Source organism: Knufia obscura, assembly GCF_036327395.1.
Source record: "Knufia obscura strain CCFEE 5817 isolate CBS 148926 chromosome Unknown scaffold_4, whole genome shotgun sequence".
NCBI lineage: Eukaryota > Fungi > Ascomycota > Eurotiomycetes > Chaetothyriales > Trichomeriaceae > Knufia > Knufia obscura.
Genome location: NW_027042690.1, coordinates 1,136,114 through 1,155,652, shown reverse-complemented (window position 1 = coordinate 1,155,652; position 19,539 = coordinate 1,136,114). Strand labels below are relative to the sequence as shown.

Below are 19,539 nucleotides of genomic sequence, written 5' to 3'. Positions count from 1 at the left end.
GGAAGGGTGAAGTGGTGTCTGTCCTACGGGTAGACAGATATGTGATCGTGAGTGACTCTGTAGTCATAGATCGTGTAATGCATAACGCGTTCAACGTCATGCTGGTCGACCCTTGACCCTGTCGATCACTATCTATGCTAGGGAACAATGCTCACAAACAGGTCTAAACCAAACCGAACACCAGACCAACCGCAAACACCGAGCTTTCAGCCCCTGTATGCCCAGAAGCATGTCTCAACGCCAACCATAATTCATCACCACTCCTCATCTACTCATCATCCCCCCGCATCCCCTCCTCAACGTCTCGCAGATAATCCAGATGAACTCTGCACTCCTCCATCTTCTCAGCCCAATGCTGCATCTCTTTGCTAATCTCAGCATGCTTCTTACTCGACATCGGCGCCTCAATTCGATTGTATTTCTCCCAAGCCAGACCGTGCCTCTCCTTTGCCTTGCGGAACTGTGCGTCCATCAGGACTCTGACGCGCATCAGAGCTTGAGCAGGAGAGATCTTCGGTCGCATCGTGGATTCACCAAGGAGTGATTCGTCTGCAAAGCCAGCGAGGGCAGCAGTGTAATCTGGCTGTGGTGTTGCTCTTGTTTTGCCTTCGGATCGGGATGCGAAGTCGTGAACTTTGGATACTGGTTCGGCAGATTTAGAGGGCGCGGAAGTTCGTCGTTCGCGTTCTGTGGCTTTGATATGCTTGGTTAGGCGGTGGCAGACATCACAGTTGTTGATGTGCTCGGGGTCGAGGCTGTGGAGGACGTTTTGAGCAGCTTGAGAGACCTTAATGGGACTCTCAGCTTGCTGTTCCATTGTGATGTCTGGGAGGATGTAGGCCGAGGTCATGTTCTCGTCGAGCGAGTGGCGCCTTCGGCGTCGGGAAGTGTTGGAGGCTGCGGTTGGGTTCTCTTCCAGCATGCTCTGTTCTGTGTCCTCGATGGCTGGCTGCCTATACTGCTTCGACGATTCTCTTGCGTCTTTGCCGGTTGCGTTCCTCTCGGCAATGGCAGCGTTCTTAACGGTACCTCGCGAGATAATTCGGGCATCATCTGAGACTTGTGTTTGTTTTTGTTCCTTGGCCTCTTTCCTAGATTGTGGTTTCGAAGCTGCTCGTCTTGGTGAATCTTGCAATGGGCTGCTCAAGTCGAATAGTTCATCCTCGACGTTCCTGCTTTGTCGTTGAGCGGAAGGAGTTGTCTTCCTTGCACCAGCTTTGAGCGACCGAAGCTCTTGCATTGCCTCATCTCGCTCCCTAGTAAGGTTCGAAATTGTTTGCATTGCTTCACTGAGGTCGCGTTGCAGAGCTCTGAGGGATGCCACGATCTGCTTCTCGTCTGCTGGAATGTTGTAGTGCACCAGAATGTTTGGTAGAGCACCATGATCCGGCATGATCTGAGATGTGTTTGGCATGTTCGAGGGCAGGAGGTAGGACTGAGAGACATTCTGCTGATGCTTGGAAGACGATGCGTTGCGACTGAAGCGCGTAGATTTCCTGTTTGCTTTTGACAGTTGTGGTGAGGTCGAACCTGGAGTGTACATGACTTGATAGTCTCCCACAAATGCATCTGCAGAATGAATACTGCTGTAATTCGTGAACCGCGTGCCCTTGTCGTGGAATACAGGTGAGTGAGCCATCTTGAGCAGCCCTACTGTATTGCTGTCTTGTTAGTAGATGCGTAAGTAAGAAGACTCAACAACACGAAAGCACAATAACTCGAGGAAGATGCAACTGATGTAAACAAACGTCGGAAGTGGGTCTATGTTTTGCCGAAACGCGACTTCCTCCTCAAACCACGCTAGCACGTGCCCGGTCGCTGTCCCGGCATCATATCGCTCGCTGCCAGACATCGACGCCCAATTTTCGAGACCTTGCGCAGGACGTGTCGACCACTCGAGGACACAAAAACTAGCTTGAAGCGTACCCTGTCTTGTAAACAAGGTCAGTGCTTGACTCAGCACATTGCTCGCACAAACGTTTCGCAATTACTTGATGTTCTGGTCTTTCAGCGCTACTGCCTCTTATGCAGCAGAAGATGACAATGTTCAACATTTGTTAATCAATGATGCTGCGATACCTACAGCAAATTTAAGGCTGCGACCTACGCAGATGGGCAGCTAGATTTAGTGATCTTACTGCAGGGAGCCAGGCCTAGGACGCTAAAACTGCCGCCGCTTGGGAGGGAGCCACAAGGTCCAATTATGGTGAAGCTGACGTTTCATCCTTGTCACTCCCGCCCAGATTATCCAAGTAATATGGCTGGCTTTCCAGCACCGCCCTCAGCTTTTGAGTCGCCCATACTGTTGCGCAGCGCTTGTTTCACGTTCTTGTATCTTGTTTGATTGCTTGTGCTACCATCTATGTTCTCATCTTTACCATTTTGGCGTTAATCCACATCTCACAGTGATTGCTATCCTGCAGCACCTTGGACGATCTTGATGGAAGGTCGTTGAGCAGGAACTAGGACGCCTAACAGCATTCGATTGTTGGAACTCGAGCTGCGCAAAGCACAACAGCTAGCAAACTTCTGTTGCGGTTGCTGTTGTATTCGAGGCTACCATATCGCCAGCCAACATCGTCAAGACCAACCATGAATGGAAGGCTGAATGCGCGGCAAGATTTTGGAAGTAGGAGACCCGGCCAGGATGATGCAACAGATGATGGCGGAGGTGGTGACTCGACAGTCATGATAGTTGTATGTTTACACTCGATGATAGTGCCGTTCAAGTCCTCTCTAACGACACATTGCAGGCACTCGTAGCTGTGGCAGTTTTCGTCACCGCAGTAATCGCATTTTATATAGTACTTCGAAGGTTACGAGCCCAAGGACGATCACCCAAATATCTCCCCTCGAAATTCCTCAAACGTAAGTGGGAGCAGTGGCAACCTAAGGGCAAATACAGATCAGTCAGCTCGACTGAACGTGGGGAGAATGGCACCAACCCTCGGGCGAGGGAAGAGACAGCGGCCGTCAATGCAGCAGCAGCCGGTGTGGACCGCAATACAAGTGTGCGAAGTGTCATGACATTGCCTCCATATTCACAAGCACCGAAGGAGACCGAGCAAGTCATTGGTCGTGAAGGTGAACGTGGTGGTATGGATACCGTTGTTGAATTCCCGGAAACAGCAGAAGAGGAGGAACAAGTCCGTGATGCAGAGATGGAGGCACTGTACCAGATTCGACAGGCGAGAAGACGTGAGATCGAGGAACGCGAACAAAGGAGGAGAGAGAGACGAGAAGCAAGAGAAAGGGGTGACTGGCAACGCCTGGAGGAGTTACGGCGCGAATCCAGGCAACGGAATCAACCAGCCCAAAACGCTTCGAGCACCAACTTGACCGCAGAAACGTTGATTGCTGAACATGCTTCTCGACCGAAAGATCGTAGAGTCTCGAGTGTAGCTTATGCGGAAGTTGGCCAGGTCAGGCATGATGGGACACGACTGCGAGCCAACAGCACAGAATCCGAAAGAGGTGGCCTGCTTTCGGGAGCGGCACCCTTTGGAGAAGGTGCACACGGCAGGAACAACTCGGACGCGACATCTCTCATGACTCTAGACAACCTATCTAGACCTACATTGCCTTGGACTGGCGGTCGCCAACGGTCTGACAGTGGTGCCCTCTCTATCTCTACTACGGCTTCAAGCTTCGAGCTACCCCAGGCGACACCTACAACGACAGATGAGGCGGCTCACCGTACGAGTGACAGCAGTGAACAGCAAAATTCAGCATCTACGTCGGACTCTCCCACTAACGCACGCTTTACGCCTCCTGAGTCTGAAGGTAACGAGACTATCGATCCTCGAATAGTGTCGATGATACAAGATTCAGATAATGACATAGCGAGACCGCCAGAGTATGACCATCACGACTGGGGAGATGCACCAACATATGAAGAAGCCCTCCGAAGAGCAGAGAGTATGAGGTCAGCACGTCTCGCAGTTCCTACTATTAATGTACAGATGGCTAGTGAGCCAAATTCGCCGGCTGTGGGACGTATCTCGGAAGAGGGGGCTTGAGAGAGATGATACAGATGACGATGGACATGATTGGAAGTGGCTTTTTCCTCCTTTTTCAGGCAATCTTTTTGAGCGAGGCGTACAGGCGTTGAATTGATTGAGGATGTACATTCATCTACAAAAGCGAACTTGGAAGCAACAAGCATAATTGCTAGGAATCTAGTAGACTTGTTGGTGGTAAATAGATGCTCGGGCTTACGACTTGAGAAGGCATGGGAGCTCTTCCGCTGCAGAATGGAATAGGTCAATCTACCCTTCAACGATCGTGACAATTGGATGCACTTTATACGTAGATCTCATTAGTTGAATTCTGTGCCTCCAAGCCAATGGTCGTTTGTCTCGGTTGTTGTAGCCCTGCCAACCAGAAAGTGCCGGCTGCACGCACTTGAAACGCGTCCGCGAGCCCGCGGCAGGACCACGATCCCGGCAACCCCAGCACAATTCCTTGCTTAGATGACAACATTGTTCGTTGAGGGTTTGAATTCGAAACAAATAGGCGGTGCCGCCCAACAGCCTCGACACCCGCTGTCACTGTCTCTGCACGCCAATACTGTTCCAACCAAGAGACCACGATTACCGACAGATCGAGTGTATGCCTCCACATCGACTCTAGACTACCCTCGACTAGTGCTGATAACCGAGAGTGCACCACTTCAGCAAAGCCGTCGCAATCATGGCAGACCCCGAGACACTCTACACGAAACAAAGTTGCATTGGTGGTGGCAGTTTCGGCAAGGTCTACAAAGGCGTCGACAAGAGAACAGGACAAGCAGTTGCTATCAAGATAATCGACGTTGAAAATGCAGAAGATGAAGTCGAGGACATCATACAAGAGATCTCTATCCTGTCAGAACTACAGTCACCATATGTCACAAAGTACCATGGCTCTTTCCTCAAGGGTTCAGACCTATGGATTGTCATGGAGTTCTGCTCGGGAGGAAGCTGTTCAGACCTCATGCGACCAGGTTTGATAACAGAGGACTACATCAGCATCATAATAAGAGAGTTGCTGATGGGTCTGGACTACCTACACAGTGACAAGAAACTGCACAGAGATATCAAGGCTGCGAATGTGCTGCTAGGTGCCAACGGTCAGGTCAAGCTGGCTGATTTCGGTGTTTCAGGGCAGCTGTCAGCGACCATGACCAAGAAGAACACTTTCGTGGGGACACCATTCTGGATGGCACCTGAAGTAATCAAGCAGTCAGGTTATGACCACAAGGCAGATATATGGTCATTGGGCATCACCGCTATCGAGCTCGCACAGGGCGAACCTCCCTACTCCGATATACATCCTATGAAAGTGCTGTTCCTGATACCGAAGAATGCTCCTCCAGCCCTGCACGGCAACTTTACACAATCGTTCAAGGACTTTGTTGGACTATGCTTGAGGAGGGACCCGAAGGAAAGACCTTCTGCGAAAGAGCTACTGAAACACCCTTTCGTGAAGAGGGCGAAGAAGACCACATATCTCACAGAACTGATCGAGCGGCACGAACGGTGGCAGGCGAAGTATGGGAACAGGAACCCAGAAGATGAAGAGGAGGAAGAGACATATCACCAGCAGGAACAAGACGCTGAGAATGAAGATCTATGGGATTTTGGTACAGTCAGACCAGTCGGAGGGTCAAGGGGAGGAGGTCTACGGCCTATGAAAGCGTCAGAAACGAATGCTCGTGCTTCAGTAGAACCAAGGTCTTCAAAGGAGAAATTCGACTTCGATGATACAGTCAAGGCGCCTGTCTCCCCTCCACGATCACCCGCGAAAGACATCTTTTCACCTGACATCAGGACATCCCTCTCACCTTCCAAAGTGCCCCTACCAGAATCACCAGTCAAGCAACAGCCTCAGACACAGAGAGAGTCCCAACTACAACCACAGCGGCCAGCCCCACAGACACCAGCAGTTTCGAACAATAAGCAGCAGCGGAACCATCGGGACAGTCCAAGCGAGGATGAATATAACAAAGCATTCCAAGCGCAGCTGTCTTCCGACATGAGTTTCCTGTCCCTCGTACAACCAGGCACTACTTCGTCAGCCACACCGCAGCCACCAAAAAGACAGCAAAGCATTCAAATACCAGAAATACCTCCATTCAAGGGCAAACCAGGAAGAGGTGAACCAATCCCGCAGCCAGCACGGACGAACAGCACATCATCCCAACATGCCGAGCAGAAGCCGCTACCGCCATTCAAACCACAGGATCTGCCACCTGTGCCACAGCCACCATCGCAGAAAGTACTACCTTCCTCGCCGCAAGAAAAGAGAACATCATCTACCTCCTCGACACAGTCGAGGACAGGTCAACCGCAGGATACCCCTCAAGACCTATCAGCACTTAGCTCAGTCATCCTCCCAGCTCTGGACTCGTCCCTGCGACGTCGTACACACATGCTCCGCGAGATTACTACACAGCAGTCCTCGTCTCTTTCGTCACACCAGCAGAGGAAGTTGATTGACACGCACGAGAAGGTGAGGAAGTTGGTGGTGAAGGCGGCGGCTACGTTCCAGGAGATTCAGAAGCTGGACGATGAGGCTCCTGTTGGTATGGGAGGTGGTGTGAGGGAGTACCTGGAGGGCTTCTTGGAGGAAATTCTAGTGAGAGTTGAGACGGGTGATGAGTAGGATGTGTATGAAGCATGAAGGCGTTCCAGAAGGAAACAGGTCTGCGGTGCTGCATGTCAGGTTGTGATAGCAGGCATGATGTATGAGGCGGGAGGGTCTACAGGTCCATTCATTATAGCAAGGCGTCAAGGATGTGCAAGCAGAAGCCGAACCTGCTGAGAGTAGGTGAGCAGTGCTCACCTCGGCTCCTGATCTTTCATAGCTCGCATAGAAATGCATTTGTTGTCAGCATTGTCCGACTCGAGCCTAGTAAACGTGAAGCATGCACCACAAGCTGTGCGTATCACTACCTGTTCTCTTCGGGTGACTTTGTGGACTTCATCCCCAGGTGGCACTTCGTACTGTACATCTCCGCTTGCGCTAGACAGTACTCAGGTTGACACACTACTGCATAATACACATCACATCACATCATGTCCCAGACATCTATGGAAAATCCTTCATTGTGTTCAGGACATCCTCAAACTCGCTGGCATTTGTTCCATCTCGCAAGAAATATCTCACAACAAAGGAGAAGCAAATCAAACGATGTATGGAGGCGGATACAATCTTGATGCCGGTTTTCTTGCTGAGTTTATGATGGGAAGGGACAGCTGAATTTGATGATAACCTACAGTAGGGTTGAGCGGTGAGGTGTGTAAGGGGTAGGTTTGCCGATCACGTGATCTGAAGTGTGGTGGAATTTGCTGTGCAGTGGGGCTGTGAGATTTCAGTTGAAGCTCACCATGAAAGATTGGAACATAAACGATTCAGTTCTCGTGAAACACGACTTCAGAAAGTCTAGACTTTTCCATTGTTACTCGTACCAACACGGACTCCGTCATCATGAGAATTAAATCGTACGACGTTACTCTTCCTCGTACAACAAAGTTTTCTGTATCTCGAACGAACTGCCGAGTTCACCACCCCGGAGTAAAGTTGCTAAATGGCATATTCCAGGTTTCTGATGCCTTTGCACCTGCATATCCATGAGCCAGTCAAGCCAATCGAAAGGTGAACAACAGAATCGATGACTTTGCGGATGAGATGCCCGCCCGTTTGATCTACAGTATGGCTGCTCTACGGAGCTACCCGTCGTCCACACAATAAACGTTTAATCGAGGCGAAGCAAGAACGGTCTGGAAATGCCTTTTCAGTGGTCAACGATACGGATGTGTTATCCCGAGTCCTCGTACCTGATTTCTGCGTTTCCTCACGAATGGGAAGTTTCTATCCAAGCTTTTTACGAGATGCGCTAAATCTTCATGCCATCATTTCTGTCATGTTTTGGATGATTGATTGGCTAAGCTAACACGTTAATGCATAGCGTCACATCATTCAAGATATCCGAGCAACGATAGCCAAGCGTTTCTCCATTCCTATCGACATGTTGGCACGGCATGGGATTTGGAACGGGTGATCTGCATACCGCCCGGACATCTCATCCAAAACCTTGGACAACGGGATGCCCACATATTTACACGGGGCATAACCTCTCGCTTCTTGCTTCAACACTCTCATCCTTCGCCGAGTGCCATCACCACTGTACAAAGTGATACTATACCGCCACATCGAGGACTCAGAACAACCTCATCGAACGGTCACCATGTCCTCCCTCACCGAAACCACCGAAAGCCGTCCCTTCCTCGTCTCACGCGTACGCCGTGTCTCGAAATCCGGCTTCCTGTATGAGACGAATAGCAAGTCACCACGGCTGGACAAGATGATAGCACACATCAATCTCTACGACCAAACCACGAGATGCATGGAGGAGGACCTGGAGAAGCAGCGCGCCGACACACTGGCTCAGAAACGCATGGGTGGTACCCGGCCTAGACCACAACTTGGACCTCGTGCAACCGAGTACGAGAGCAGATCAGATGAGAAGGAAGTGCCCAACTGGGTCACCGAGTTGACGTGTCGGCCTACACAGGAATCTGTGGTTGTCACTGAAGTGGAGGAAATTGAGGATGTGGAAGCGGATTGAAGTCTCCGAAAGAGATGACGGAGAGCAAGTCTCGCGTCGTTCACAATACATCACATCACACTACCACGCCACGCCCTGGCCGCTGCCGGGTGACCTCCACTTGTCTCACATCAGCATCGACATGTAGGTCAAAGGAGCCCCTCGCAGTGCTATATGTACAACCACATCCTACTGCATTCGGTGATGGCCATGGCCGAAGCTGTCTGCACGGGCTATCAACGGCATTGCCGCAGCCATTGCGATAAGTTGGCTTCAAACCTGACCGGGTGTCTTATCACCACGTTCTGTCGGCATGGCTGGGTCAGTTTCGCTTGAGCAATCTTGGGCCCGACAACATTCTGCATCGAATGCGCAGATGGTAACCGAGGGGCACTCCAGTTCGGCCACTCGACTAACACCGCCGTGGCCATGGTCGAGTACAATTCCACGTTCCATCATGTCATACCAGTACATATGTTTCCATAGATAAGTTGGACACCCTCGATAGCCGATTCGGGGGGCACTGAGAGAGGATACATAACAAGAAGTCAGTAAATGGGGAGAACAGAAGGTTGTTCACGCGGCTTAGAAACCGCTCGATGGAAACACGGAGGCACGGTGAGCAGAACGAACTCACTTGGGAAAGCAGCCTTTCTCAGTATAATAAAATTGCATTCTTAAGTCAATCACTATCCTGAACGCGTCTAGTAGGCGACGAGCAATGTCATCGAGTAAGAATTGGTAGAAAACGCATCAAAGTGATCGTGAACAAATCCATTTGGCAGCTATTCAAACTTTCCACCAAACTCAGATAAACAAGACTCAGGACTTACAACTGTCACTGCTGCCTTGCTCGCACTGATCATGGAGGTCTCGACCTTATTTGGAAGGGCGTCAAATGCCCTCTCTTGACGCGTCAATGGTCACTGCCATCCGCTACTGTAAGACAAAACATTCTGGAGAGTGCGGTAGAGCTGCCTCATCCCAACCTGCGAGCATTCCTCAGCATGTCTTCGATCAGTGAAAGAGCCGTAAGCATCCACCCACCCACGAAATAAACTCATAAGATGTTATGTAGCATCCTGGGCCCCTGAGGATGCTGAGACAGCACAGGAACGTGCCGTATAGCATCAGACGTGCCCTACACTAGGTACTGGAGGACCGAACATCCCGAAAACTCCGGTAAGAACTGCCTCAGTCTTCAATCCGCAATAGAAACGTGCCTGTCCATCCATGAGATAAACTTCATGAGATGCGCTCTGAAAATGCTGATACAGCACAACAACGTGCTGTACAGCTTCAGCTGCGACGGGAGGGTTCCTCATATTCGCGAGCAGGGAAACCAAGGTTGGAACGACTGGCTCACCACGGCATGCGGTCGTAAAAGAACCGTAAGCATCCATCCACGAACAAAACTTCGTGAAATGTCTTGTGGCAGCGTGGGACTGTTGAATTCGCTGGTACAGCACAAAACGTGACCTATAGCTTCAGATGCGACGGAACGGCTCGTCGTATCCTCCGGTGGGAAAATCAAAGTCATAAAGGACCGGCTCACGAACGGCGCGCATGTCACTATTAATTAGCGAACCTGACGGTCTGGGTTCGGGGCTGTGGTAGCATCGCATCTATAACAGCGGGCACAATTGAACTTGTGCCGCCTGTTGAGCCCGTTACTGTAGTCGGGGCCGGTACAGAACGATCCTAGTGGTCCTGAAGCGCCCTCAGTACTACTTGAGGATGACTGTCTTGGATGCTGACATCGACATGTCATTAGGCCTGTTCCAGATGGATCTTGCGGATTTCGGGACCTTCTGGCACGGACGGCAGGTCGTGGTAGGACAGTATCGTGCGGCCACGACACGAAGCTGGTGTTGGAGGACGAGAACTGTCTTTCAACCCTGGGGGTGGCTGCCTTATCGTCGAGTCCGCAGATGGCTTGGAAACTCCGTATCTTGCGGACCTTGGGGCCTTACATGCACGTCGTAGCCCGCTGTTTCGGCGACGGCCACGACCTGTAGTACCTGCTAGAAGACGAGAACTGCCTTGCAACGCAGGAGATGTACTGGATGGTGTTGGTGATTGTGGTTCCTCCTTTTGCTGCCTTGAGCTAGTTGCAGTATTAAATTCTGCATTCGCTTGCTTGTACCTCGGCGTGGTATGATCGTTCCTATAGAAGGGTTCAGGCCGTGATGGGCTGTCAGTGATATCCCATGGAGCATCATCATTGTTAGCACTTGGACCTACCATACCTCTATCCTGCTGTGGTTGCCTTGTAAACGGAATCACAGCACGACTAGGCGCATAATGCCCAGATCGTCGCAGTGTGTAGTCAGTAGGTGACCGTCGGGGGTACTCCTCGGGTCTCACAAAGCCTTGGGATCTCTGGAAACGAGAAGGGGGAGAAGGGGCCGTGGCAGACCTACGAACATTATATCGCGGGTTCTGATACGGCATCCAACCATTGGGACGTGTATAGGGCCGTGCATTGGATGGGAGACTCTGTTGAGGAACAGACCAATACGGAGTACCGCTCGGTATCCAGCCTTCGGACCGTGGCGCACTCGTGTACTGAGTCGACGTCCACACATCTGTATAAGGCTCCCTATCCAATGGGAAACCTTGTTGAGGGCCAGGAGATAGCGTAGAGCCGCGAGGAAAAGGCGGACATATACCTGCAGACCATCGCGCACTCGGATACTGAGATGACGCGAAACTATCTGTATGGGGCTGTTCACTTACATGGAAACTCGGTTCAGGATGATGCGCAGGGCGACCAAAGAGTATCGAGGATCTACCTCCATACCATTGCTCATTAGGTGCAGGTGGGCCACTTAAAATACCACAACGGTAACAATATGCTCCTTCGTACTGCAGAGGCTCACAGCATGCACTGCATACCGGTATATACGTTCCAGGATTCATATTCGTAGGCGTGCAGGGAAGGTGTATGTGGTAGCGACTGCGAAGGTGAAGCAACGGATGAATGATGATGCTTTGGAAGCGCAAGGCTTCAGATTAGCGCGATGCTGACGCCGATAGTGGAACCTCTCGGATACTAGCGTTGTGACTTAGTGCCTTGCGGCCTAACGATCGCCATCTAGGACTCGTGGGAAGTTGAGCTTCCACAACCTCGTGGTGCCCGGTCGTGCTCCCTCTCTCTTCTTTCCGATACTCGCTAGTGATTCTGGGAGCAGAGCCGAAGCTGAATGCTTTGGCATGGATGATAAGGGCGGCCTCCACATGACCAGCCGCTCGGCACCGACAAAGTCAAACACCTTTCAGTACAGGGGTGAGTCAGCTGTAGAACTGCCCGAATCGGGCAAAGCTGCGTCAAATTTCGGTCCAGCAAGCATGTCACACTATGAATGCGACCACAGGATAAAGGATACATAAAATTATCTTCACCTCCGAAACCGATTTGGTCGAAATGATCCAATCATCAGCGTCCAACGATATGACAACTAATACGTTTGTGCTTAGCACTGTCTCGTGTGGCGGTGGTCTTCAGGCCGACTAACTTATCAACGTGGTATTTCTAACTAAGCCACAGATGAAACACATGCTCCTCAGCGACAATCGCAACAATATCCCGATTCTGACGCTAGCACATCGGAAAGGCAACTTACGTCGTAGTAAGGAATTCAACATAAACGATTAAAGAAGCCAGCTTTAGTCTGAGCATTCGCAACGAGCCTTCGTCGGTTCATTTTACCGCGTCTTCCTCAATCACTGTGAGACAATGTCGACCCCAATCCCACAGCCGCCAGGCTACTTTCTTGTAGGCAACATATCCGATGTCGACCCTAAGGACTCCATCGGTAGCATCAACCGACTATCTGAGAAGTATGGTGAGATATTCAAATTGTCTCTCTTTGGTAGCGACAGATACTTCTTGTGCTCCGAACGTTTAGTACAAGAAGTTTGTGACGAGAACAGATTCGTCAAAAAGATCAACGCAGGCCTTGAACAGGTCCGCAATGGTGTTGGTGATGGTCTCTTCACAGCTTACAACGATGAGCACAGCTGGGGAGTGGCACATCGAACGCTCGTTCCGGCCTTTGGGCCCATTGGCATCCAGCATATGTACGACGAGATGTACGACATCGCAACACAGCTTGTATCAAAGTGGGCTCGATCTGACCCCGAAGACTCGATACATGTTACGGACGACTTTACACGCCTGACGTTGGACTCGATAGCTCTCTGCGCCATGGATAAGCGTTTCAACTCGTTCTACCACGAGGAGATGCATCCTTTTGTCGACGCCATGAGCGAGTTCTTAGTCGAGTCGGGCGCTAGATCACGCAAGACACGTCTCGAATTGATGTTGAACCGAGCACCTACAGTGCGATATGAGAGCAATATTGCTCTCATGAAGTCGGTGGCACAAGAAGTGGTTGATCGCCGGAGGAGAATACCTTCTGAAAAGAAAGACTTGCTCAACGCTATGCTCTTCGGCAAAGATCCCAAGACTGGAGAGAGATTATCTGACGACACGATTATGAACAACATGATCACCTTCTTGATAGCTGGTCACGAAACTACATCTGGCTTATTGAGTTTTGCCACGTATTTCCTACTGAAGAATCCTGAAGCACTACAACGCGCCCAACAGGAAGTAGACGACGTAGTGGGCAAAGGGCCAATAAAGTTCCAGCACATGTCGAAGCTGCCATATATTGAAGCAGTGTTGCGAGAAGCACTGAGACTGACACCGACTGCACCAGCATTCTCAGTCACACCTAAGCCAGGTACGACCGAGCCAGTCATTATTGGAGGTCAATACCTCATTCCTCCGAATTCGACGCTGATTTGCTTCCTTTCCAAATCTCAGCGCGATCCTGGGGTTTATGGAAGTGACGCTGACGAATTCAAGCCAGAGCGTATGTTGGCCGACAAGTTCGAGAAGCTGCCATCTGGATCCTGGAAGCCATTCGGTAATGGTGCACGAGGTTGCATTGGTAGGCCGTTCGCGTGGCAAGAAGCTATTCTCACACTCGCACTCGTATTGCAGAACTTCAACGTTCGTCTGGCTGACTCATCCTACCAGCTAAAGATCAAGCAAACGCTGACCATCAAGCCGGACAATCTGTACATCAAGGTCTCCCTGAGACCAGGAATTGATCCAATCACAATCGAGAAGAAGATGTTTGGCGATGTGGAGGCCGCAAAGGACGACAGAAAGAAAACCGCATCGAATGCAGTTGGAGCAGGAGATCTTAAGCCTATGACTGTGTTGTACGGCTCGAATTCAGGAACATGTGAAGGACTTGCACAAAAGCTGGCGTCCATGGGAGGTAGTCAAGGATTCGAGGCCACTGTCAAGCCGCTGGACTCTGGCGTAGATCGATTTCCACTCGATCAACCTGTGGTCATTATCTCGGCGAGCTACGAGGGTCTGCCACCTGACAATGCCGCCCTGTTCGTTCAGTGGCTGAAGAGTTCCTCGAGTGCAAAGTTCAAAGGCGCCGAATGTGCCGTCTTTGGATGCGGCCATCGTGATTGGGTGACAACATATCAGAAGATACCAACGCTGATAGAAGACGAGCTATCTGGTAAAGGCGCCAACATCATTATACCACGTGGAGAGACAAATGTGGCTGCCGGAACAATATTCGATGACTTCGATGGCTGGAGTGACAGATTGTGGTCTGCCCTAGGTAGCAAATCAGCCGCCGTGGTTGGAGGGCTAGAAATGGAACTCAGCAGCAGCAGTCGCGCCACCCATTTGAGATACTCGGTACAAGACGCTCTTATCCTCAAGAACGAGCTGCTCACCTCGGGAGGCGGGATACCCGAGAAGCGATACACCGAGTTTAAGCTCCCAACCTCAGTAACATACGAGGCAGGCGATTACCTCGCTCTCCTGCCCATGAACGGTCTCTCCGTTGTCTCTCGAGTCCTGCGCCGCTTCAAGCTGCCGTGGGACGCCACTATGAAGCTCAAAAAGGGTTCGCATAGCACCATCCCAACAGATGTGGAGATGTCTGTGTCAACTGTACTTGCTTCCTACGTCGAGCTCAATGCTCCAAACACAAGGAAGAACCTTCAGACACTGGCCAGCTATGCTGGTGACGCGAAACTTGATGCTGCGGAAGGTACAGGGCAGTCTGCACTTGATGTCCTTGAGGCAAATCCAGAACTCCCTGTTCCTTTCGCAGTCTACCTCTCCATGCTCGCTCCAATGCGTATCCGCCAATACAGCATCTCCTCTTCTCCACTTTCCGACCCAACGATCGCAACCATAACCTTCTCACTCGCTTCGGATACTGGCGTCTCCAGCAAAGCTCATCCAGGCGTCGCAACCCACTACCTGAAAAGCCTTAGTCCTGGCAGTACAGTACAGGTTGCAATTCGAAAGTCACCAGCACCATTCCATCCACCAGTCGACCCCTCCGTGCCGGTGATAATGATGTGCGCCGGCTCAGGCATTGCGCCTTTCCGTGGATTCGTCCAGGATCGTGCTATCAAGCTTTCTACCTCAAACGCACCTGAAACCTTCGCGCCTGCGGTACTAATCATTGGATGCCGCGACCCCAAGCTTGACAAAATCCATGCTTCAGAACTCGAAGAATGGCAGAACCAAGGCGCAGTAAAGGTCTACTACGCATACAGTCGAGCATCAGAGCAGAGTGATGGGTGCAAGTACGCGCAACACCGACTGTGGAGGGAACGTAAGGAAATTGGTGAATTGTTCAGCAAAGGCGCTAGGGTATACATTTGCGGAAGTTCGGCGCTTGGAAAGGGAGTTGGGGAAACGGCGCAAAGAATGGTTGTTGAGTACTCGAAGGAAATGAAGGGAAAGGACATGAGTGAGGATGAGGCCAGGAAGTGGTGGGAGGGCTTGAGGGGAGAGAGGTATGCTGTCGATGTTTTTGATTGAGCATTAAATGGTTCGGAAAAGTGTAACGAAGCATTTCTGAAAAGGTTTTTTAACAAGGTGTCATAACGCTCACCTATAAGAGGAGTATCTACCTATATTAGGCACCGGCGTCGGCGCACTCTGGACATAACATCGACAGTTAGTAAAGCGGAAGCAGCCATCGACCGGCGCATTTCAAGCTTGAGATAGCCAACACAACGTTTAACATTGATGATGAAGACTGACCGTTAATGGACACATCACTTTGAGGCTGATCCTCGCCTCACCGCGAAGCTCGACGAAGCTTCTGCTGCACGTCATCTCGGAACGGTACATGACTTCATCCACAGCAAGCTTCCTGAATACACCACGGTATCCACATGTGGACCGACCGTTGCGCTTCATGATGCATCAACCTGTGCGAAACCTTCGGATTAGGAGACGGAACAATCCATGATCAGTGGAGATAATCGCAAAATTCGTTGGAAGCAACAACAACTCAGGGGGTTAGATAACATGTCTTCTTCTCGTCTCCCCAGGACGGGAGAACAACTGATACCATCGTACATCAACCGCCTCGTATGCGGACAGCATATCCGTACAACTGGGTTTGAGGTTCACTGATAAGGTACCGTGGCCTGCAGTTCCGACAGCATCGCCAAAGATTTCCCACGTTGCCATCAACGAGTAGGACCTCAAAATGACAGAGGTCGCAAGGACCGGAGCTCAAGGCTCAAACATCGAGTGTAGGTTGATTCATTCGAGCTCATGAACCATCTCCGGGATTTTGTCTGAGCTGACGTTCATCACAGTCAACAGTCAATATCAATCAGGGTCTTTATCTTCAGCCACTTCAGACGAGACTCAGATTAGTCATGCTCATAGCGCTCCCGCCGCAGCTGGCGAGAAAGACGGCGCAGAAACGCCCGTTCATACTTGGGATGGACCCCACGACAAGGATAACCCGTTCAACTGGTCACCAGCTTACAAATGGACGGTCACTCTTACCGTCTGCTTCATTTCGATATTGACTGGCCTACCAGCTGGAGCGTATGGAGCTGGTGGGAGCTACGTCGCTGGACGATTCAATGTTCAAAACGCGCCATTCGACAACACGATATGGGCGACTGTGAGCTGGAATATGGGTGCTGCGTTTTGGCCACTGAACTTCGTGCCGATGACTGAATCTAGTGGGAGGATGCCAGGGTAAGTCTATCCTGGAGGACGCCTGTACAGGACAGCACTGACTTCGTTCAGCTACTTCGGCGCCTACATTATCTTCGTACTCTCGATGTTCGGCTCCTGCTTCGCACAAAACTACGCAACCATCGTCGTGACCCGCTTCTTCGGTGGTGGAGGTTCCTCCGTAGCAATTAACATTGTCGGCGGCAGCATCGCAGATGTATGGCGAGGCGATGCAGCACGCTCCTTGCCAATGTCCATCTTCGGCTTCACATCCGTCGCAGGCATTGCACTGGGTCCGTTTGTCGGCTCGGTCATCGTCCAGATCAACAAGACAGATCCCTGGCGCTGGATATTCTACATCCAGATCATCTTCAACGCAGCCCTAATACCCGTTTTCTGGCTCATCCTGAAGGAGACCCGAGGCGACGTCATCCTCGCTAGACGCGCCAAAAGGCTCAGAAAGCAGACAGGGAAGGAAATCTACGCTCAGAGCGAATTCGACCGGCCATCCAGGATCACGCTGATCAAGCTCTCGTTCTGGCGTCCGGTCAAGATGCTCCTCACCGAGCCAGTCGTCACATTCTTCACGCTCTGGGTCAGTTTCGCATGGGGTACCCTCTTCCTATTCTTCTCGTCCGTTGTCCAAACCTTTCAAACAGCCTACGGCTTCGGCATTCTTCAGACGGGCCTGATCCAGCTCGCCATCAGCGTTGGAGCTGTAATCGCCACGGTTCTCAACCCAATTCAAGATTCCCTCTACCTCAAGTCACGGAGTAGAAACACCGAGAGACCCGGCAAACCTATACCCGAAGCACGACTTTACTTCGCTGTACCTGGGAGTCTCCTCTTCACAGCCGGTCTCTTCTGGTACGGTTGGACCTGCGGACCCACCGTCCATTGGATAGTCCCCACCATTGCAATCGCCATCGTCGGTATCGGCATCTACAGCATCTACCTCGGTGTCGTCAACTACCTGACCGACGCCTACGAGAAGTTCGCGGCATCAGCGCTCTCGGCCGCATCGCTGGGCCGGAACACATTCGGTGCGTTCCTCCCACTGGCTTCGCAGCCTCTCTTCACGAATCTCGGATTTGGATGGGCGGGAAGTCTACTCGGGTTCATTGGTCTAGCACTCAGTTTTGTGCCCGTTGTACTACTGTTCGAGGGACCTGCGATTCGGGCATCGAGTCCATTTATGAGTGAGGCGGCGTATGATGATGACGAAGATGAGAAGACGCATCGGACGGCGAGTTGGGGGAGTGGTGCGGGACGACCTGTTCAGAAGAGACAGGTTAGTATGAGGAGGCATAGTTTGCCGATTCATTAGGTATTTTTCTCGCTGAGCAGGAGTTTGGGTGTGCTCCATGAAGGTTAAAGGAGGCTTGTTCAACCAAGGTAGGTTGTGTCATGAAGATCATCGTCTACGAGCGTGCTGAATGGCACTGGGCCGGGCATCCATTTCTTCACGCTTTCTGATGTCTGCATCTTGATAAGACGCTTTCCGTTCCACCAATTCCATACCACCGACTGTCTTTGTACCTACTGGTGGGTATGAACCAGAGACTGGCGTTCAGCAGACATAATCAGGGCTCTTCGATCAGTGACCTTGAGACGATAGATGTTCACCTCGAAAAGGGGCTCCTGCCTTGGCAAGCTAACCACAAGACAAAGGAGGCGTAACGCGTCGCAGCACGCGTCGTTCATGGGTGAAAGACGACGTGCTCGACGTAAGCTTTGTTCGATCTTGGATCTTTCCATCGTTCGACAACAGAGACAGCTTGTTACTCATGATGCCTCCCCACTTCACAACCACATCGCCATCAGAAATATCTACGAAACGAAAACGGCCAGACGCTAGCAGCACCGAGGAGAGCAATTCTGAACTACAAATGGACCATGATCTTGATAATGGGCGTGCATCAAAACACACGAAGACAACCATTGATGCAACCACTAGAGCTGAGCTCAAAGTGGAGTTGAAAGTCGAGCCGATATCTGAGCTTAAGCAGGAGCTAAAGGAGGAACTGAAGGCCGAAGTGAAAGCAGAACTGAAGGAAGAACTAATAGCCGAGCTGATGGCAGCCAAGATGCAAATAACAAGTCTAGGCCGAAGCCCCAAGCATCGAAAGACAAAATCAACGAGGTCCGCCAACTCTACTCATCAACTATCGTCGCCATAGAGCGGCGCATAGACCAGCTTAACGACCAAGTCATGGATATGATCGGGTCAACCCCCAACAGCAGCGGAATCACAACGGCAGACTACGCCGCTGCGCTACGGAGGCATATACCCGCGGCAAAGGCCGTGACCCAAAGGGACACGAAGATCGGCTTCGATCTCCTGATGTATATGGCTGACGCATCACATGCAGATATGGATGCTTCGCAAACAATGTGCGGAACGGAGTATGATGAGAGTTCCGAAGTATTCGAGGACTTAGACGAGCTGTTGGTCCGACAGATCGAGAAGATGCAGGCCGAACCTCCTCTTGCTGCGATCGAGGCAGATGTGCAGCCAGGGAGCCTTCCCGGTGAACGGAAGGCTGCATATCTTGGTGCTGGAGGATGTCAAGGTAGAAGGATCCAGCGTGAGCAGATTCCAAATTCACTGTGGGCGCCGTTGGCGCTAAGAGACCTCAGCGATCAGAGGGACTATCTGGATGAATATGGCGTCGGCTCGTACTTTCCGAAGTGCATTGCTAGGCTGAAGGAGATATGTAACGACGGAGTCGTCAGACCGAGTCGGCCTTTGGCGATATCTTCTGATTCTTCGAATTGAGTTTAGTGAAGCTTCCAGTGCTGTTGTAGATTTTGGCACTGCTCGTAATGGTGCGTTTGTTATTACTCTCTAAGACAGAGTAAATTTAGTTTGATTTTGCTGGCAGTGCTCACAGTTAACGGA

At 51.2% G+C, this 19,539-nt stretch overlaps 7 protein-coding genes across 7 annotated transcripts; 6 read left to right on the top strand and 1 right to left on the bottom strand.

Annotated features, from left to right (window-relative positions):
- Positions 1-268: 268 nt before the first annotated feature.
- On the bottom strand, positions 269-1,639 carry PMZ80_004379 (uncharacterized protein; the record flags this gene model as incomplete). Its single annotated transcript, XM_064872804.1, has 1 exon — positions 269-1,639. One exon carries the CDS (start codon positions 1,637-1,639, stop codon positions 269-271), a length of 1,371 nt encoding a protein of 456 aa, XP_064731462.1.
- A 953-nt stretch (positions 1,640-2,592) lies between these two features.
- On the top strand, positions 2,593-4,019 carry PMZ80_004378 (uncharacterized protein; the record flags this gene model as incomplete). Its single annotated transcript, XM_064872803.1, has 2 exons — positions 2,593-2,697; positions 2,754-4,019. 2 exons carry the CDS (start codon positions 2,593-2,595, stop codon positions 4,017-4,019), a joined length of 1,371 nt encoding a protein of 456 aa, XP_064731461.1.
- A 673-nt stretch (positions 4,020-4,692) lies between these two features.
- Positions 4,693-6,645, top strand: PAK6 (Serine/threonine-protein kinase PAK 6; the record flags this gene model as incomplete). Its single annotated transcript, XM_064872802.1, has 1 exon — positions 4,693-6,645. One exon carries the CDS (start codon positions 4,693-4,695, stop codon positions 6,643-6,645), a length of 1,953 nt encoding a protein of 650 aa, XP_064731460.1.
- A 1,585-nt stretch (positions 6,646-8,230) lies between these two features.
- PMZ80_004376 (uncharacterized protein) lies at positions 8,231-8,611 on the top strand (the record flags this gene model as incomplete). Its single annotated transcript, XM_064872801.1, has 1 exon — positions 8,231-8,611. One exon carries the CDS (start codon positions 8,231-8,233, stop codon positions 8,609-8,611), a length of 381 nt encoding a protein of 126 aa, XP_064731459.1.
- Positions 8,612-12,329: 3,718 nt separating this feature from the next.
- PMZ80_004375 (uncharacterized protein) lies at positions 12,330-15,473 on the top strand (the record flags this gene model as incomplete). The annotated part of the gene is made up of 1 exon (XM_064872800.1): positions 12,330-15,473. One exon carries the CDS (start codon positions 12,330-12,332, stop codon positions 15,471-15,473), a length of 3,144 nt encoding a protein of 1,047 aa, XP_064731458.1.
- A 679-nt stretch (positions 15,474-16,152) lies between these two features.
- On the top strand, positions 16,153-17,964 carry PMZ80_004374 (uncharacterized protein; the record flags this gene model as incomplete). Its single annotated transcript, XM_064872799.1, has 3 exons — positions 16,153-16,198; positions 16,265-16,658; positions 16,710-17,964. 3 exons carry the CDS (start codon positions 16,153-16,155, stop codon positions 17,962-17,964), a joined length of 1,695 nt encoding a protein of 564 aa, XP_064731457.1.
- Positions 17,965-18,427: 463 nt separating this feature from the next.
- Positions 18,428-19,416, top strand: PMZ80_004373 (uncharacterized protein; the record flags this gene model as incomplete). Its single annotated transcript, XM_064872798.1, has 2 exons — positions 18,428-18,737; positions 18,758-19,416. 2 exons carry the CDS (start codon positions 18,428-18,430, stop codon positions 19,414-19,416), a joined length of 969 nt encoding a protein of 322 aa, XP_064731456.1.
- Positions 19,417-19,539: the final 123 nt, after the last annotated feature.